This window comes from Kryptolebias marmoratus, linkage group LG9, assembly GCF_001649575.2.
Source record: "Kryptolebias marmoratus isolate JLee-2015 linkage group LG9, ASM164957v2, whole genome shotgun sequence".
Lineage (NCBI taxonomy): Eukaryota > Metazoa > Chordata > Actinopteri > Cyprinodontiformes > Rivulidae > Kryptolebias > Kryptolebias marmoratus.
The window spans coordinates 18,181,710-18,195,826 of record NC_051438.1 but is presented as its reverse complement, the minus strand read 5'-3'; the positions used below and the strand labels follow the sequence as shown (position 1 = coordinate 18,195,826).

Below are 14,117 nucleotides of genomic sequence, written 5' to 3'. Positions count from 1 at the left end.
AAGAAGCTCGGTGTACTTATTTTAATTTTTTTCTGGGGTTTTAGAAGCGAGCAAACCTTCACCTTTTTGTAAATAGAAGCGATGTGCGTCGTGTGGGTGCGTACGGGGATGCCAGGAGACGTTTTTATTGTTGTTTTTTAAACCAAATCTTTATCAGAAATGAAAGTAAATGGGTTTTCTCGGGTCAACCAGCTGCAGAAAACTAAATGAAATCTTCCAAACTGGAAACTAAATGTATTACGTACGAGATGGCTGTACATAGAGACGTTTTAAATGTAAATTTTAAAGTTTGTTTGTTTTCCCCCCTCGTTTGTCGTCTTTTAGGCTGTTTTTCAATGAATTTGTTGTGTTTTAAGAAGCGCTTTGCCAAACTTTTTATTTTATTTCACTTCTTTTGTAAACCAAAGTGGTCTTCCAGGGTTGTAGATGAATTTCCTGCTTTAATCTGCTTCGGTTTGTAGTTTATTTTTGTTTTGTTTTTTAATAGAAATCCCTGCATTTCAGTGACGCCGGAGGGGAGACCTGGATTTTATGAGCCGTTTTTAGAAAATAAAAAACAAAAAAATCATGTCAGAAGCGTTGAATAATAACCCAGAGATTGTTGAAGCTGAGTTAAAGCCTCCGTCTCTCAGCGTGTTTTATCTGTATTTAAAGGCTCCTGCTCCCCATCAGCTCATCCTCCACCTGCTGCTGCTTCTCAGAAATAAACCTGAAACTACACGAGTGACTCGAAGTGTGTGTTTGTTTTTTTAGACCCGATCAGGTGATCTGAAACTCTGAAATAAAAAGAATAATTAAAGAAAAAAAGAAGCGGGGGGTTAGGAGAGATGCAAACAAAGATAATCAAAGTTTATTTGATTTTGGCATTTATGGTCAAAACAAAGTTAAAGAAAGACGAACGGTGACGACTCAGCTGCTGCTCTGGAACGTTGGATCGTCCTCACACACACACACACACACACACACACACGCTCTCTGCAGCCATCTGTTCCTCCCATAAAACTTAATACAATTGTCTATAAAACACACACACTCGTCCTCTTACAAAAAGCACACACACACTCGGACACAGTGGGGTTCTGTCTATCTGAGGCTGTTGCTGTTGGGCTGTGATCCGGCGAGGCCCGGGTGGTCCGGACTGTGGCGGTTCTGGACCGGGGGAGACAGAGAGAGGGAGACAGGGGAAGGTTAATGATGTAACATCTGAGCAGCTTGGCTTCAGGACACAGAACGGGCTGCAGGTTTCTACAGAACTACAGGCTGAAGGAATGCTCGTCACCCGCCGCCTTTCAGAAAAAAAAAAAAAAAAAGAGTTTAAATAATCTGACGGTGAGTTTTAGGCCCCATTCACACGAGAAACCACGAGAAATGTTGGTGTTTCTTTCAAATGTTCACTGTGGTGAATCAAGAAGAAAAAAATAACATGTTTACTTGGATACAGCTGCACTCACAGAGGCTGATGAAGCTTCTACGCTGGGCAGGGTTGCCAGATAAGAAATGACGAACTATCATCTTGTCAATGAGTGTGTGTGGGGGGGGGTGCTTTCTCGGAGGGGGGAGGTTGGTAGAATTAGTTGTGGTCGGTGAACATGAACACAGAAAAGGAGGAGGACTCGACCATAAAACTATCTTACAAACACGTTAATCGACATATCTGGCAACACTGACGCTTTCACGCAGCCTGGAGAGTGGAAATAAGTTCCGTCCGTTCGGAGCGGGTTTCTGCTACAAGTTGAGAAGGGTGAGTAACATAAACAGCTGCCCTCCACCGCAGGACGAACTAACGTGCACCCACGCTCCCCCAAACCCTCCACCTCTGAGACCCGGGCTCAAAAAGCGCAGATTCCAGTGAAAACAGGGGGGGCTGGTGGCGTCAGAAACACAGTGGTATCGCTCAGGAGCGGTGACCTTCAGCTACTACCACACCAAATCTGTGTTTTCTAAAGTGAGCTGGCTGCGAGATATTTCGCTGACAGACACACAAACGTAGATTTTTTGTACCTTCTTCTTCTTCTTGTCTTTCTTCTTTTTCTTGCGGTCAGGATCGTCGTCCCTCTTTTTCTTCTTTTTCTTGGGATCAGAGTCTGATGGAGTTTCTAAAAACCAAACAAAACAAAACAAAAAAAAGCCCATAAGTGACCTGAAAACAAGCAGCTTTTTAAATTATTTTTGTATTTGAGTCTGAAAACATTGTGCCAAACCCTGTGGCAGAGGGTCCTGCGGTCGATGGTGCTTCTGTTTGTGTTTGCTCTTCTTCTTTGGAGGCTGTATGTGCATCAATCTGTACTGTTCTGGGAGCTGAAGGGGAGGAGAAGCACATGTCAGGGTGCCATCTTTAATCAGACCAGAACGTGCTCATTTAGGTTCACTCATGAGGGGAACATAAGTACGTACCGGTCCTGTGTGTAGCCTGAAGCCTGTGAGCAGAGCGCCGGTCAGCGGGCTGAACGAGTTCCCACAAACAGGAGGTTTGTCGATCAGAGAGCGCAACGAGCTGCCGTCCTGAGCGCCCGGACAATCGATCATACCTGCAACGCCGGAGACAGAACAAGTGTGATTACAGGATGTGGGCAGAAGTCCCAACAAAGGTGTCAAAAAGTGCTGAAATGAGTGTTTTCAATGATGGTTAAATTATATAAAACAACAACTCTAAGGCTTCAGGTTGCTGGAATCAAAAGGCCTCGTGAAGCAACCCAGATGAGAAAATGGCGAAGCAGAAAAAGTAAAGTTAGCCGAACTTTGAGCCCCGAACACCAAACTGCTAATTAAGTTTTGGCCTCAAGTTGTTTAGTTTGCTCCTGGATCAGCAGCAAATTTATCTGCGATTCGATCCTAAAAACAAACTGTGAAGGTCTGAGGTGAGGCGACCGAGGCGGGAAGGTGGAAACGAGGTCAGAGAAGTCAGAAATCGTTTGCGCTGCGAGCGCCGCCATGAAGATTGAGCTCCATAAGACGACCTCAACGCTACAGCCGTTACAGCCTCAGAAGTCCAGCCGGCTTTCTGTTCTTATTCTTAAAACGGAGGAGGTGAAACAGCCGCCTGTCACGCTGCAGGTTTAGATTTGTAATGTCGCCTCGCAGCAGGAAGGTCCTGGTGCTGGAGCTGGCGGCGGGGTCAGGGTCATGATGTGCCCCGCCCACCAGCTCCCCACGACCCCGAACACAACCCAGTGTGTACGGACAGCGAACGGATGGATACGAGCTGAGGTTAAACAAACTATTTTAACATCAACCCGCCCTTCCGCCTGTCCCGAGCATCTCAATCAGAGGAGACACCACGCCCCCCCGAACCGCACGCCGAGGCGGAGGCTGGCTGCCGGCGACATTCACAAGGGAGTCTTCAAAACCAGTCGGGACTATCGTGTTTCATTTTGTTTACGGGAAAACGCAACTGACCTAAAGTTACAAGGCCTTCTCTACCTCTCTCTCTCTCTTCTAAGGGCTTCAGGGGCCAAACATTATACAAAGGGATTTCCCTGAAGAAAAACGGTCAGTTTTAAAGGAAAATATAAATGCTGTTAAACAAAAGTGTTATTTCAGAAGATACACCTTCAATTTAATAGGAGTAAAATTAGCTAAATCATTTTTTCCCTTCTTTTTTTTGACTCATGTCAGAACGGGTCACTAATGCTGCCGTGCTTTGATTAAATCCAACATCTGGACATCTGGACTGATGTTTCACCCAAGCAGAATGAAGTGTATCTGGGGGTGGGGGTGGGGGGTGTGTCTCTCCTGCGACAGAGGCCTGGAACAGGGCTGATTTGCCCCCCAACCCTCTCCAGGTGTTGCCCACACACCTGGTAACTCTGGCAGGAAGTTGCTGAGCTTCTCCTTCACCTTCTTCCCGCAGAACTTGTTGTAGGCGTGCTCCAGGTTGTAGTGTGTAATGAGGTTGGTGTTTCCTGTCAGTTCGTTTCCGACTGAAAAGCAACAAAAAAAATTCAACGTGATTAATGCAAAAAGGGGCGATTTGAAGTGGATTACATAAGGCTAAAGCTAATCAGTGACAGGTTAAAGGTGCTCACAGGAAGCTAAATAACGTTTGGTTTATTAATCATAAAAGGTGTAAATATAACCTATCAGAGCAGAGATGGATGGATAAAGAATTTTGTTTCGATTTGTCAAACAAACAGCTTTATGTGAGCTAAAGCGGGGCTAGCAACTGTAGCTAGCTTCCTCCGTGTAGCTTAGCATTTAGCCGCAGTGTTGTTTACAAAGTCCTCACCAACTTTTAAAAGACATTTTAAAACTTAATTTCAAAAGACAAAACAGCGCCTCCGGAGAGGACGGCAACACGACGGTACCGGGAAGTTCTCGCAGTAAATAGAAAGGTCCGCTCATGGCTCCGGGTTTCCGCAGAGCAGGCCCCTCATCCCCGAGCTGTGGTGGAATCTGCCCCGCCATGGAGACCTGGTTCTGCGGCATGGGCGGCGGGGGTTTCCCCGGTCCGAAACCTAAAGACCCGGGCGGTCCCTGAGCTTCATTTTGCCCGAACAAAGTTGAGAACATCTCCGTCATGCTTGTCACTAGAAAAACATTTGGCGTGAATGTGGAGGAAGGGGGAAAAAAAGCCGGTATGGGTGCGAGTTAAATCCCCGCGTCTCCACGCAGCCGCTCGGCTCTCCTTCGTTGTGGCTTTATTTTCGTCACCGGTTTACCGTAAAACAGAGAGGAAACACGCACCGTACCGTAATAACCGGTTTATACGGGATCAAAACACTTTTATTTATTAAACACATTGGGCACTTTAAAGACAGATATGTACAGTTAAATTAATGGGCAGGTATACTAATAAAAAAATAAAATAAAAGTCACACATCAAACACATCAGCCGGATGGAAAGAAGAAGCTACTTGTTCAAACTCAGTCACCGAAGCCTGGAAATGAAACACAAAAACATCCGTTAACGACTAAAAACTTTATATTTATGCTGATGTTATAATAAGATAAAAGTATCCGTTTAAAAAAATAAAACTGATAAGCAGAGGTCTCCCATATTGGACGCGACTCCCTCAGCGGTTGTTCCCTCACCTTCCAGTCCTCCACGGCGGCAGAAATGCGTAGCTCGGTCTGAGCGACGCTCTCCCGGCCGGCCCGAACCTTCTCTGCCAGGGCGGCGTTCTCCGCCCGGATCTTCTTCAGCTCCAGCCTCACGTAGGCCTCCTGCTTTTGATAGTAGGGCGTCAAATAGCTGCAGAAGTCCTGCTCGGGGGAGCCGCTTGGCCGCCTTAGGGAAACCCAGGGGGGAGGAGAAGAAGAAGAAGAACATCAGACTTGAGTTTTAGTGTTGCTACGAGCTGGAAACGCTGGTGCTGTGACACACACACACGCGAAACAAAATATGGAGGCCAAAGAGCGGTTCAGTCAAAAACTTTTGCACGTGGCCTTAAAAGCAAGAATTAATTTTTCTAATAAAAGCAGCAGGTTCACTGACCACGCGGGCTCTGGGTCGTCCTTGGCAGCGTTCTCCAGTTTGTCCATTTCGTTCAGCTTGCACTCCAACATCCCCTCTTCAATCAGTTTGGTGATGTCCTCCTGAATGTCCACAGAGACAGAGACAAGAACAGATGAGAACAAGCCCTCACTCTGTGCAGATGGGCAGGTTACGCGTCTGTTACCAAAATATCTCATAATGAATCATTCTACATCCAACTACAGCTAAATAACATTCAGAGCCAATGACATTCAGAATGGCTAACGAGAGAAAACACTAAATGGCTGCAACTCGGTCAGTTTTTGCAGATATTGTGCTAAAACTGTAGTCGTAGCTGAGAGTCCTCCACGACACGCGCTCTGACTGCTGCTCATCACACCAGATCCTAGCTGTGAAAGTTTAGCGTTCACTGTCGGCGTCAAACCCGTTATCTAAAACAAAACGATTTCAAAGGTCCAGCCGAGAACTGCGACCTTCATGTGCGACGAGTTGAAATCTCACCTGTATCGTTTTCCGCAGCTCCTCGGCGAACTGCTTGTGGATGCTCTCCATCAGCTGAGGGTTCTTCTTGTACAGCGGGCGAAACGTGCTGGAAAACCCCTTAAAGCTGAGAGGAGAAGAAGGTGTCAGCGCGTGTCAAACCATGACCCCACAACCACCACTGAAGAGTACAACCCAAAACACAAACAACCATCCTGATCACCTGGCAGGATGGTTGTTTGTGTTTGGTTGATCAGTCGTCCTGACCTGCTGGTGCTCAGAGTATGACTCTCAGCTACTACCACACCAAACTCCGGCTCAATACCTGCACATTTTGCTTGCTCAGGTGGAGTAACTGTGGCGGCCATCTTTAATTGGGTTGACTCTAGAAGTTAATGAGTTGACGTTTTAGGCGAAGATGCAGGGCTTTGCGAAGCTCTTAGAAGGTGTTTGCGAATGACTCTCAGCTACTACCACACCAAACTCTGGCATTTTATTCTGTTGGCTCAGGTAGATTGACTGTGGCGGCCATCTTGAATTGGATTGACTCCAAAAGTTAATGAGTTGTAGCTGCACATCTGGTGTTTACTTCCTGACTGTTTAATTGAAATCCGTCCAGGGGTTCATTAAATATTTTGCTAACAGACACACGGATTTTCATTGATTTTTTAAAATCTCATTAGAATATAACACAACCAAAACACTTGCACTGTGAGCATTTTGTCCCACATTAAAACCCCTGACAGGTTACCCGGCTTGCTCCATGAACTTGTTGAGGCTCTTCTCCAGGACTTTATCGAACAGCTTTAACCGGTTGTACCGGGCCTTCGCCTCCTCCGTCGGGTTCCCGGCGGACTGCCGCTCCGAGGCAACTTCCTCCGCCGTCTGCTCATCAGAGGGACCGCTTCCATTTCTCTCCTCTGCTGTCTCGATTTTAGCCGAAACGCTGCCTTCCTCCATTTTTTCACTTTCCCCTGTTTTGTATTTTCGACTGCGCCCGCCAAAACTACGGCGAGCCGCAGCGACCAGAAAGGGCGACGTAAGGAAACGTGACGTCGCTCCTCCGGCACATGCGCAACTCTCCGTTCCCCGTTAGCTACCTCGCTCTCTCTCTCATTTCATTTCTCCTCCATGTACGTATTGGTGGGCCGAGCTCTCTGAAACAAAACAAAAAAAAAAGAACATGGGCTTAATCACGGGCGTGTGCACCTTCTTGTACCACCTGCCACAGATTTACAAATGGCTGCTGAAGCCGTATTACATCGTGTCGTTCTTCATGACCGTCGCCTTCCTGGTGGTCAGGAAAGCCCCCGGGCTGTGCGAGCACCTGGCATCGGATCGGGAGGACGGCAACTCCTGCGACTTCGACTGGGTGAGGGTGGTGTTGCACCGCAGCACGGCGTCAAACGTGGTCTGACCTTTAATTATTATTATTATTTGCGAAAGAACAAAGTAAAACACGGGGTTTGTTCCACAGAGAGAACTGGAGATACTCATGTTTCTCAGCGCCATAGTGATGATGAAGAACAGAAGAGCCAGTAAGTATCCTGTACCCTGTACCCTGTTCATTTACCAGACCTAACAGCCAGATTGTGTTTATTTAACATAATCCTGAGATATTCTGTGTAAGAGTTTAAAATGTCTGACCTGGGACCTTTAAGAAGACCCCCCCACACACCCAGGAAGTGATTCATTTTGTGCTTTTATTGTGTAAACATTACAGGTGCGGTGTAATCCCACCCCTCTTTGACCTTCACCTGGTGTAATGGTGGTTTATTTTTTATTTTTCCTCCGTTTTAGGTCACTAATCCTCCTCTTTTCTCCTGTTCCTCAGTCACCCTGGAGCAGCACATAGGCAACCTGTTCCTGTTCAGTAAGGTGGCCAACGTCATCCTCTTCTTCAGGCTGGACATCCGGCTGGGCATCCTCTACCTCGCCCTGTGCTTAGGTCAGTGGGTTGTTTTTCCCGCCACCTTCACCTCGAACTCCTACAGAACATCTCGTCTGCTCCAGGTCCTCCTAAATGCGCTCCTCCACCTGGGCGCGGGAGGAAAACCATCCGTGGTTTTTCAGCCCTCCTTCGCTGCGATTCCCCAGAAACTTAAAATCCGGTGACGCCTCGAGAAGCCGCCTGATTCGGAAGTTTTTGGCCCGTTTTAATGAGACTTTCAGGACGTAGTCAGTAGATCTACAGCGGAGGTCGACCGATGGCAGCTTTTCTTCGGCCGATGCCGGCACAGATTTTTTTAGAGAACGGGGCAGCCAATGGCCGATATCCAACACCGATTTTTATTTTTCATTTACTATAACATACATTTAACAACCCTTAGAGCTTGTACTTCTAAAATAACATCTAGAGGAACATTCTTACTTAAAGACAACTAAACTGTGGGCTACAATAAGCTTCATTTTCCAGCGTTTTAATCATAAAGTACGCTCAGACACGGCTGACTGAAGAGTTATTTTTTAAAACAGCGACTAATATTGGTCAACGGATCCGTCTCTAATCTGCATTTAAAGAACTTTTGGAGTCGGTCCAAATCAAGGTGGCTGCCACAACTAATCAACGTTACTCAGCCGCCATAACTCAGTCAAATTCAGAGGCGTTGAGCTAAAACCTGATGTGGTAGTAGCTGAGAGTCGTCCTCAAACTCAGATCACGAGGTCAATAAAAAGGTTCGACTCAGCTGCTGATAAACTTTCCTTCAAGGAATAACAAGCCTTTAATTTGAGCTTCTTTAGGCTTTAAATCTGATTTATGTTAGGATTTTAACGTCAAAGTTTGTTTTTTGGTGAAAGGATGGGATTGTTGTGCAGATATTAGTGTTCACGAGTCTTTTATTAGTCCGATGTTAAAGGAAGTGATCCAACCTATCCATCCTGATGAACGCCATCTTCTTGTTCCGTTTCCGCAGCGTTCGTCATGACCTGCAAGGCTCCCATCTACATGGGCCCGGAGTACATCAAGTACTTCAGTGACAAAACCATCGACGTGAGTGGTTTATTTTTGTTTTAATTTTACATTTTGATGCGGTCAGAAGCCGTCTGGATGCCGAGCGGTTTTGCTTGGCGTTAAACGAGAACTGAACTCGAGGTAATTAAACTCAGTTCGCCCTTTTGGCGGCATTTGAGGCGGTGATGAAGAATTCACGTGCAATTTAATACAACTGTAAAAATCTGATAGCATGAACTGTCTTCAGAACCCGTGGTCGAGCCGTGTTGGCTGAGTGTTAGGAGTTTCTAACGGACCTGTTTTACCTCCGTGTGATCAGGAGGAGCTGCAGAGGGACGGTCGGATCACGTGGATTGTGGAGTTTTACGCCAACTGGTCCTCCGACTGTCAGTCCTTCGCTCCCGTCTTTGCCGACCTTTCTCTCAAGTAAGAAACTCGAACACGCACCCCCACCCCAGCCCAGCCTCGGATGTAAAACACAACATATTAGGCTGTTGAATAAAAAGAGAATAAATAAATAAATAAAACGATGGAGATGTGGGGAAAATGGCCGTCCTTACTGTGAACCCAGTCAAATATAAGCTGCCCTGAAGCCTCCATTTGATGCTTGCATTTCTATTCACTGTAACAACTGTGGTGCAAATATATCATAAAAACTAAGTTTTTAATTAATTATTATAATTAATTGATTATCTAAGGACCCCTGCTTGGTGCTGGGTGACCTACATTCAGGTCCAGAACCCCAACTTTGGGAATCATTCCTCTAGAGGAGCGGTTCGGACCCCTCTGCGGGTCACAAAACACCGGGTTTGGTGTCCTGAATGGATCTCCAGAAATAAAACCTAAATGGAGGAAAAAGTTGTTTTAATGAGTTTAATCTCTGTGTTGTCAGAATTGACTCTTTTAGTGACGTTTGTGATGTTTAACCTTTAACCTTTGGGCTCGTGGGTCAGGAGCTGAAAGGTTTCAGAACCACAGATCTGGACGCCTGAAGTTCGGTTTAAATGAAGTCGTGCAGCAGCTGATCTGGGACAGAATGAAGGTTCTGTTAGGAACCGGTCTGAGGCAATGTTAAGAAGAGTGGGCTAATTTTATCCAAAACATTGTCTTTACAGACGGGTGATGTTCTGTGAGGACTGGAGCTTCAGCAGGAGCCGGCTGGTTCCTAATGCTTCTCATTTAACGTTTGCTGTGATTTCTTTAAATGATAAAAGACCGTTTTTGACCCAACGGCCTGAAGCAGCTTCCTGTTTCCTGCAGGTACAACTGTGCAGGACTCAGGTTTGGGAAAGTGGACATCGGTCGCTACGGAGAGGTTTCTCAGAGGTCTGTCTGTCCTCTTCCTCATTCTTATAATGCTGCCTTTTTTAAACGCGTCACGTTTTCTATAAACGCCCTTTTTCTCCCCCTCAACAGGTACGGGGTCAGCACGTCCCCTCTGGCCAAGCAGCTTCCCTCCCTGCTGCTGTTTCAAGGAGGACGGGAGGTCCTCAGACGTCCAATGGTGGACAAGAAGGGGAGAGCCGTCTCCTGGACTTTCAATGAGGTCTGTTTTTTTTTTCGGTGCTCTTTTAACCAACGCTGCTGGTGTGTGACCTGCTTACAAATGACGCCCAACAATGCTGACGGGAAACCCCTCCCCCCCTTTTTTAAATCCACAGGAGAACATTATCCGGGAGTTTAACCTCAACGAGCTTTTCCAGAAGTCCAAGAAGCTGAACAAAAGCGCCGCCGTGAAGGAGGAAGCCGGCGAGGAGCTGCAGGAGGAAACCAAGGAGGCAGAGCAGCCGACAGAGAGCAAAAAGGATCAGTGAAGAGGGGCGACGTTTCCATTAGTTGCATTTTATTTTGTAGGAATCCTAAATGTTTGTTCGGAAAGTCGACATTTCAGTCGTCGCATGCCTGCCTTCTGCTCCCTGTCCCGTTTGTCTCGAGCTCAGAGTAAAAACAAAAACGGAGTCACGACTCGTTCGGTTTGACCTTTTTTATTCTGAAGGACATCTTCTGAAAAAAATTCTTTGTAAGGCCATTTTGGAAATGTATTCGATGTGTTCGGTTACAGATATTTGTGGAACTTGTTCCGCCCGCCACGGCGACAGAAGTGAACTTAGTGCTCGCGCGTAGCTCCGGGCTGCTCAGAGGTCACGACCCTCGGCCAAGAAACAAAAAAACAACAAGTTTTTGTGCCATTAAAGTTTTCTTTTCTGTCACCTGCGTGTAAAAAAACTTAAGCAGTCAGCACAACTAGATAAAATAAAAAAAATTTAAAAATAAAATCCCATTCCTGTCGGGGTGGGAAAACCTGCGACATCGTATTCTGCGCCGCGTTCACACGGCTCTGACTTCCTACTGCAAAAACAATAAGAATAAATAAAAACCACATAATCCCTAAACCATATAAAAAACCATTTCCCTTTGTCTAAGGGGTTCTACACGCGACAGCGGGCAAAAAAAAAACAAATTAATTTACAGAAATATAGCTTAACGTGATCCGATTACTCATAATTTGCTTTAAATAAAAAAAAACACTGACTTGACTGAACGGTTTCAAGGCAAAATCCAATCAAACTGCAACCTCAGATCTAATTTTATTTATAAAGTTCTTAAAAAATATCTGATTTTCTTGCTTTTATTGTTATTATTATTAATCCTCGGTGAAATAAATAAGCCCTTCCCTCGCTGCTTTCTATTTGGCTAAAACACCCGTTTAAGGTCGCAAATATACATTTTTTTTCTAAACTGGTTGACAAATTAAAGAAAAGGAGAGAGGGGGGGAAATAAAAATAAACACTTAAAAAAAAAGACAAAGATCTTAAAGCTACGAATAGATTTTTGCATAATGTCTCTAGCATAAACGTTACAAGCGTACATTCCACAAAGATGCTTCTGCTGCAGCCGTGAGAATCAATTTCTTTGTGGCTTTCATTTCAAAATAATAATAGTTTTGATTATCAGCCACTTCTGGTGTCTGTGAAGCTTCATCGCTTTCTTTGGAGGATGATGATGATGAACTCTCACGCGCGGCTGATGCAGCCGTCGATTATTATTATAAAAAAAAAAAGGAGACAGGCGACTGATCTGAAACCGTTTTGATAACTTGGAGCATATCCGCCTCCTCATCTTGATTCAATAATCTGTACTCTTTTTTTTTACATTTATATAAAATGATATCTTAAAAAAAAATAGATATATAAAACGTAAATGATACTGTGTTCAAAGGTCGGGTGTCCTCCCTCCGTGTGGTCCGTTCAGACGTTCGTGTTGGTCAGCAGGTTGGAGTCCTAACCCTCCCGCGGAGAAAGACACATCCTCGTCGAGTCTCTGAGTCTCAATGTACCAAAGTGAAGTGGCGAACCTGGGGGGGGTGGGAGGGGTTTGTTGGCGCCCTTTTGGCCGGGACGACGGTCGCATCAGTTTATGGCTCACCGAGAGAGAGGGAGGAAAACTGGGGAAAGAAAAAGGAAATCTGCGCCTCCAGTTTGTCTTTCTTCGGATCTGAACAAAGAAGCACCGCTTCCAGGATGAAGGGGACACGTACGCCGCCGCCCCCGCCACCGAGTCCGACAGGACCCTCGAGTCACGAATAACATCCAGCTTAGGAAGGAGGAGGAAAAGTGCAAGGAGTCCGGTGATGTCGCTCAAACCGATATCTCGTATGTGGTCCCTCCGACGCCGGTGACCTTCTTCACCCCGCCCCCCGGCTTAGGCGCGCTGTGGTTGGCCGAGACCGGGCGAGAGGCGGGTCTGAGTGGACGGCCGTTCAGGTTCAGGGAGAGGGAGGAGAGGAGACAAGGAGAGGTGGAAGTGAGAAGGTTAAAGTGGACACAATCGAATCTAACAGGACGGAGGCAACGACACCACAGAACAGAAGCAGAACTAAACCTGGAGCTAAACACGCCAGCATGCTTTTAATCATCATCATAATAAGAATAATCTACACATTCCTAATAAAACAAACGACAAGTACACAAGCAGAGACTGACTGAAGTATGTAGGAGGAAAAGGAAGACTCACACAGATCAGGGAGGAAGAGGAGGGCTGACACAAACCGGGAAAGAAAAACAGCAGAAAAAGGAGAAGAGCGGCAGGCTGAAGAATCTGCTGACGGCTCACTACTCACTGTGGGACACCTCCCCCTCCCAGCACCGCGCCGCCTCCTCCTCCTCCTCCTCCTCCTGCAGGCCGAGGCTTGTGCTGAGGCCCTGCCTCCCCGCTGTAGGACGGGGACTTGGAGAGGGAGAGGCCGCGAGGCGGCGGGGAGACCGGGGGCTCCGGTGAGCGGGCCCCCGGGGAGGAGGACAAGGAGGAGGGGCTCCGGGGGCTGAGGTCCTGGTTGTGCTGGAGCAGGTGATGGACCTCGGGAGGCCCCAGGGAGGAGGGGGACAGGGGGCTGACGACACGCAGGTACGCCCTGTGGGGGGAGGAGAAAGTGGTGGAGCCCTGGAGCAGCTGCCCCTCCCTCTGCTGAGCGATCTGAGCTGAGAGGAAGGGCGACGTGTAGCCCTGCAGCGGGCTGCTGGGTGACACGGCCTCCGGGTGTCCCATCGCCATCGGGTGGAACGGAACGTGAGGCTTCAGCGGCGACAGCTCGTGGGCGGCCGACTCGAACTCGGGGCTCTCGGATGGCGTCAGCAGGCTGTCGTAGGACAGGCTGCCATTCCGAGGCGTCTGATTGGCGAGGCTTTTGTAGCTGGTGTCCGTGGTGCCCTCTGATTGGAGCGTGGCCAGCGGGTTGAGCACAGTCTGGGCTGAACGCATGCTGGACGAGCGGGAGCCGCCGGTGGACAGAACCAGCGAGGATGGGTAGGAGGTGTAGGAGCGCCCAGTCAGGGAGTAACCCGACACGCCCCCCGACGCCACGCCAGCAGTCCCGCCGGGGCCTCCGGGGCCCTCACCCCTCTCCCCTCCCCCTCTGCGCACCCCTACACCTCCTCCCACCACTGTGGCCCCGTCCAGGCTGCTCGGCTCCGAGCGGTAGCTGGGCTGGCGGCTGGACTGGAGGATGGAGGGGGACGGAGAGTTGAGACTCTCCCCGCGGGTCATCTGAGGAGGAGAACACACCAGAGGAAGAGAGGGAACGAGTGAGGAGGAGCAGCGTGACGAAGAGCACCATCTTATTTTTAAAAAAGGAGAAAACAGTAAAGGAAACAGACGGTGGGGAGCGTTGGATGCTTGACCGGTGCTCTACTCCATCATCACACTACTGAGGTCTGGACACTGACTGTGTGTGTGTGTGTGTGTGTGTGTGTG

At 47.7% G+C, this 14,117-nt stretch overlaps 4 protein-coding genes across 4 annotated transcripts in view; 1 reads left to right on the top strand and 3 right to left on the bottom strand.

Annotated features, from left to right (window-relative positions):
• Nucleotides 1-818: 818 nt before the first annotated feature.
• On the bottom strand, nucleotides 819-4,653 carry med19a (mediator complex subunit 19a). The gene is made up of 6 exons (XM_017428252.3): nucleotides 4,305-4,653; nucleotides 3,798-3,920; nucleotides 2,395-2,528; nucleotides 2,202-2,298; nucleotides 2,002-2,096; nucleotides 819-1,149 (listed from the first exon to the last, which is right to left on the bottom strand). The coding sequence occupies exons 1-6, from the start codon at nucleotides 4,516-4,518 to the stop codon at nucleotides 1,084-1,086; spliced, it is 729 nt and encodes a 242-aa protein (XP_017283741.1). The 5' UTR covers nucleotides 4,519-4,653; the 3' UTR covers nucleotides 819-1,083.
• A 47-nt stretch (nucleotides 4,654-4,700) lies between these two features.
• Nucleotides 4,701-7,039, bottom strand: si:dkey-6i22.5 (polyamine-modulated factor 1). The gene is made up of 5 exons (XM_017428255.3): nucleotides 6,666-7,039; nucleotides 5,936-6,041; nucleotides 5,435-5,535; nucleotides 5,032-5,227; nucleotides 4,701-4,877 (listed from the first exon to the last, which is right to left on the bottom strand). Exons 1-5 carry the CDS (start codon nucleotides 6,872-6,874, stop codon nucleotides 4,812-4,814), a joined length of 678 nt encoding a protein of 225 aa, XP_017283744.1. The 5' UTR covers nucleotides 6,875-7,039; the 3' UTR covers nucleotides 4,701-4,811.
• A 58-nt stretch (nucleotides 7,040-7,097) lies between these two features.
• On the top strand, nucleotides 7,098-11,077 carry tmx2a (thioredoxin-related transmembrane protein 2a). Its single transcript, XM_017428238.3, has 8 exons — nucleotides 7,098-7,286; nucleotides 7,392-7,452; nucleotides 7,749-7,862; nucleotides 8,830-8,906; nucleotides 9,187-9,293; nucleotides 10,128-10,193; nucleotides 10,284-10,413; nucleotides 10,529-11,077. The coding sequence occupies exons 1-8, from the start codon at nucleotides 7,098-7,100 to the stop codon at nucleotides 10,679-10,681; spliced, it is 897 nt and encodes a 298-aa protein (XP_017283727.1). The 3' UTR covers nucleotides 10,682-11,077.
• Nucleotides 10,837-14,117, bottom strand: part of zdhhc5b (zinc finger DHHC-type palmitoyltransferase 5b) — a 7,876-nt gene continuing 4,595 nt past the window's right edge. Inside the window, exons 10-11 of the mRNA XM_017428214.1 lie at nucleotides 12,988-13,910; nucleotides 10,837-12,611 (exon numbers count right to left, since the gene is read on the bottom strand). Of these exons, the coding sequence (XP_017283703.1) occupies nucleotides 12,506-12,611; nucleotides 12,988-13,910 (1,029 nt within the window). The 3' untranslated portion in view covers nucleotides 10,837-12,505. The remainder of the gene's footprint in view (nucleotides 12,612-12,987; nucleotides 13,911-14,117) is intronic.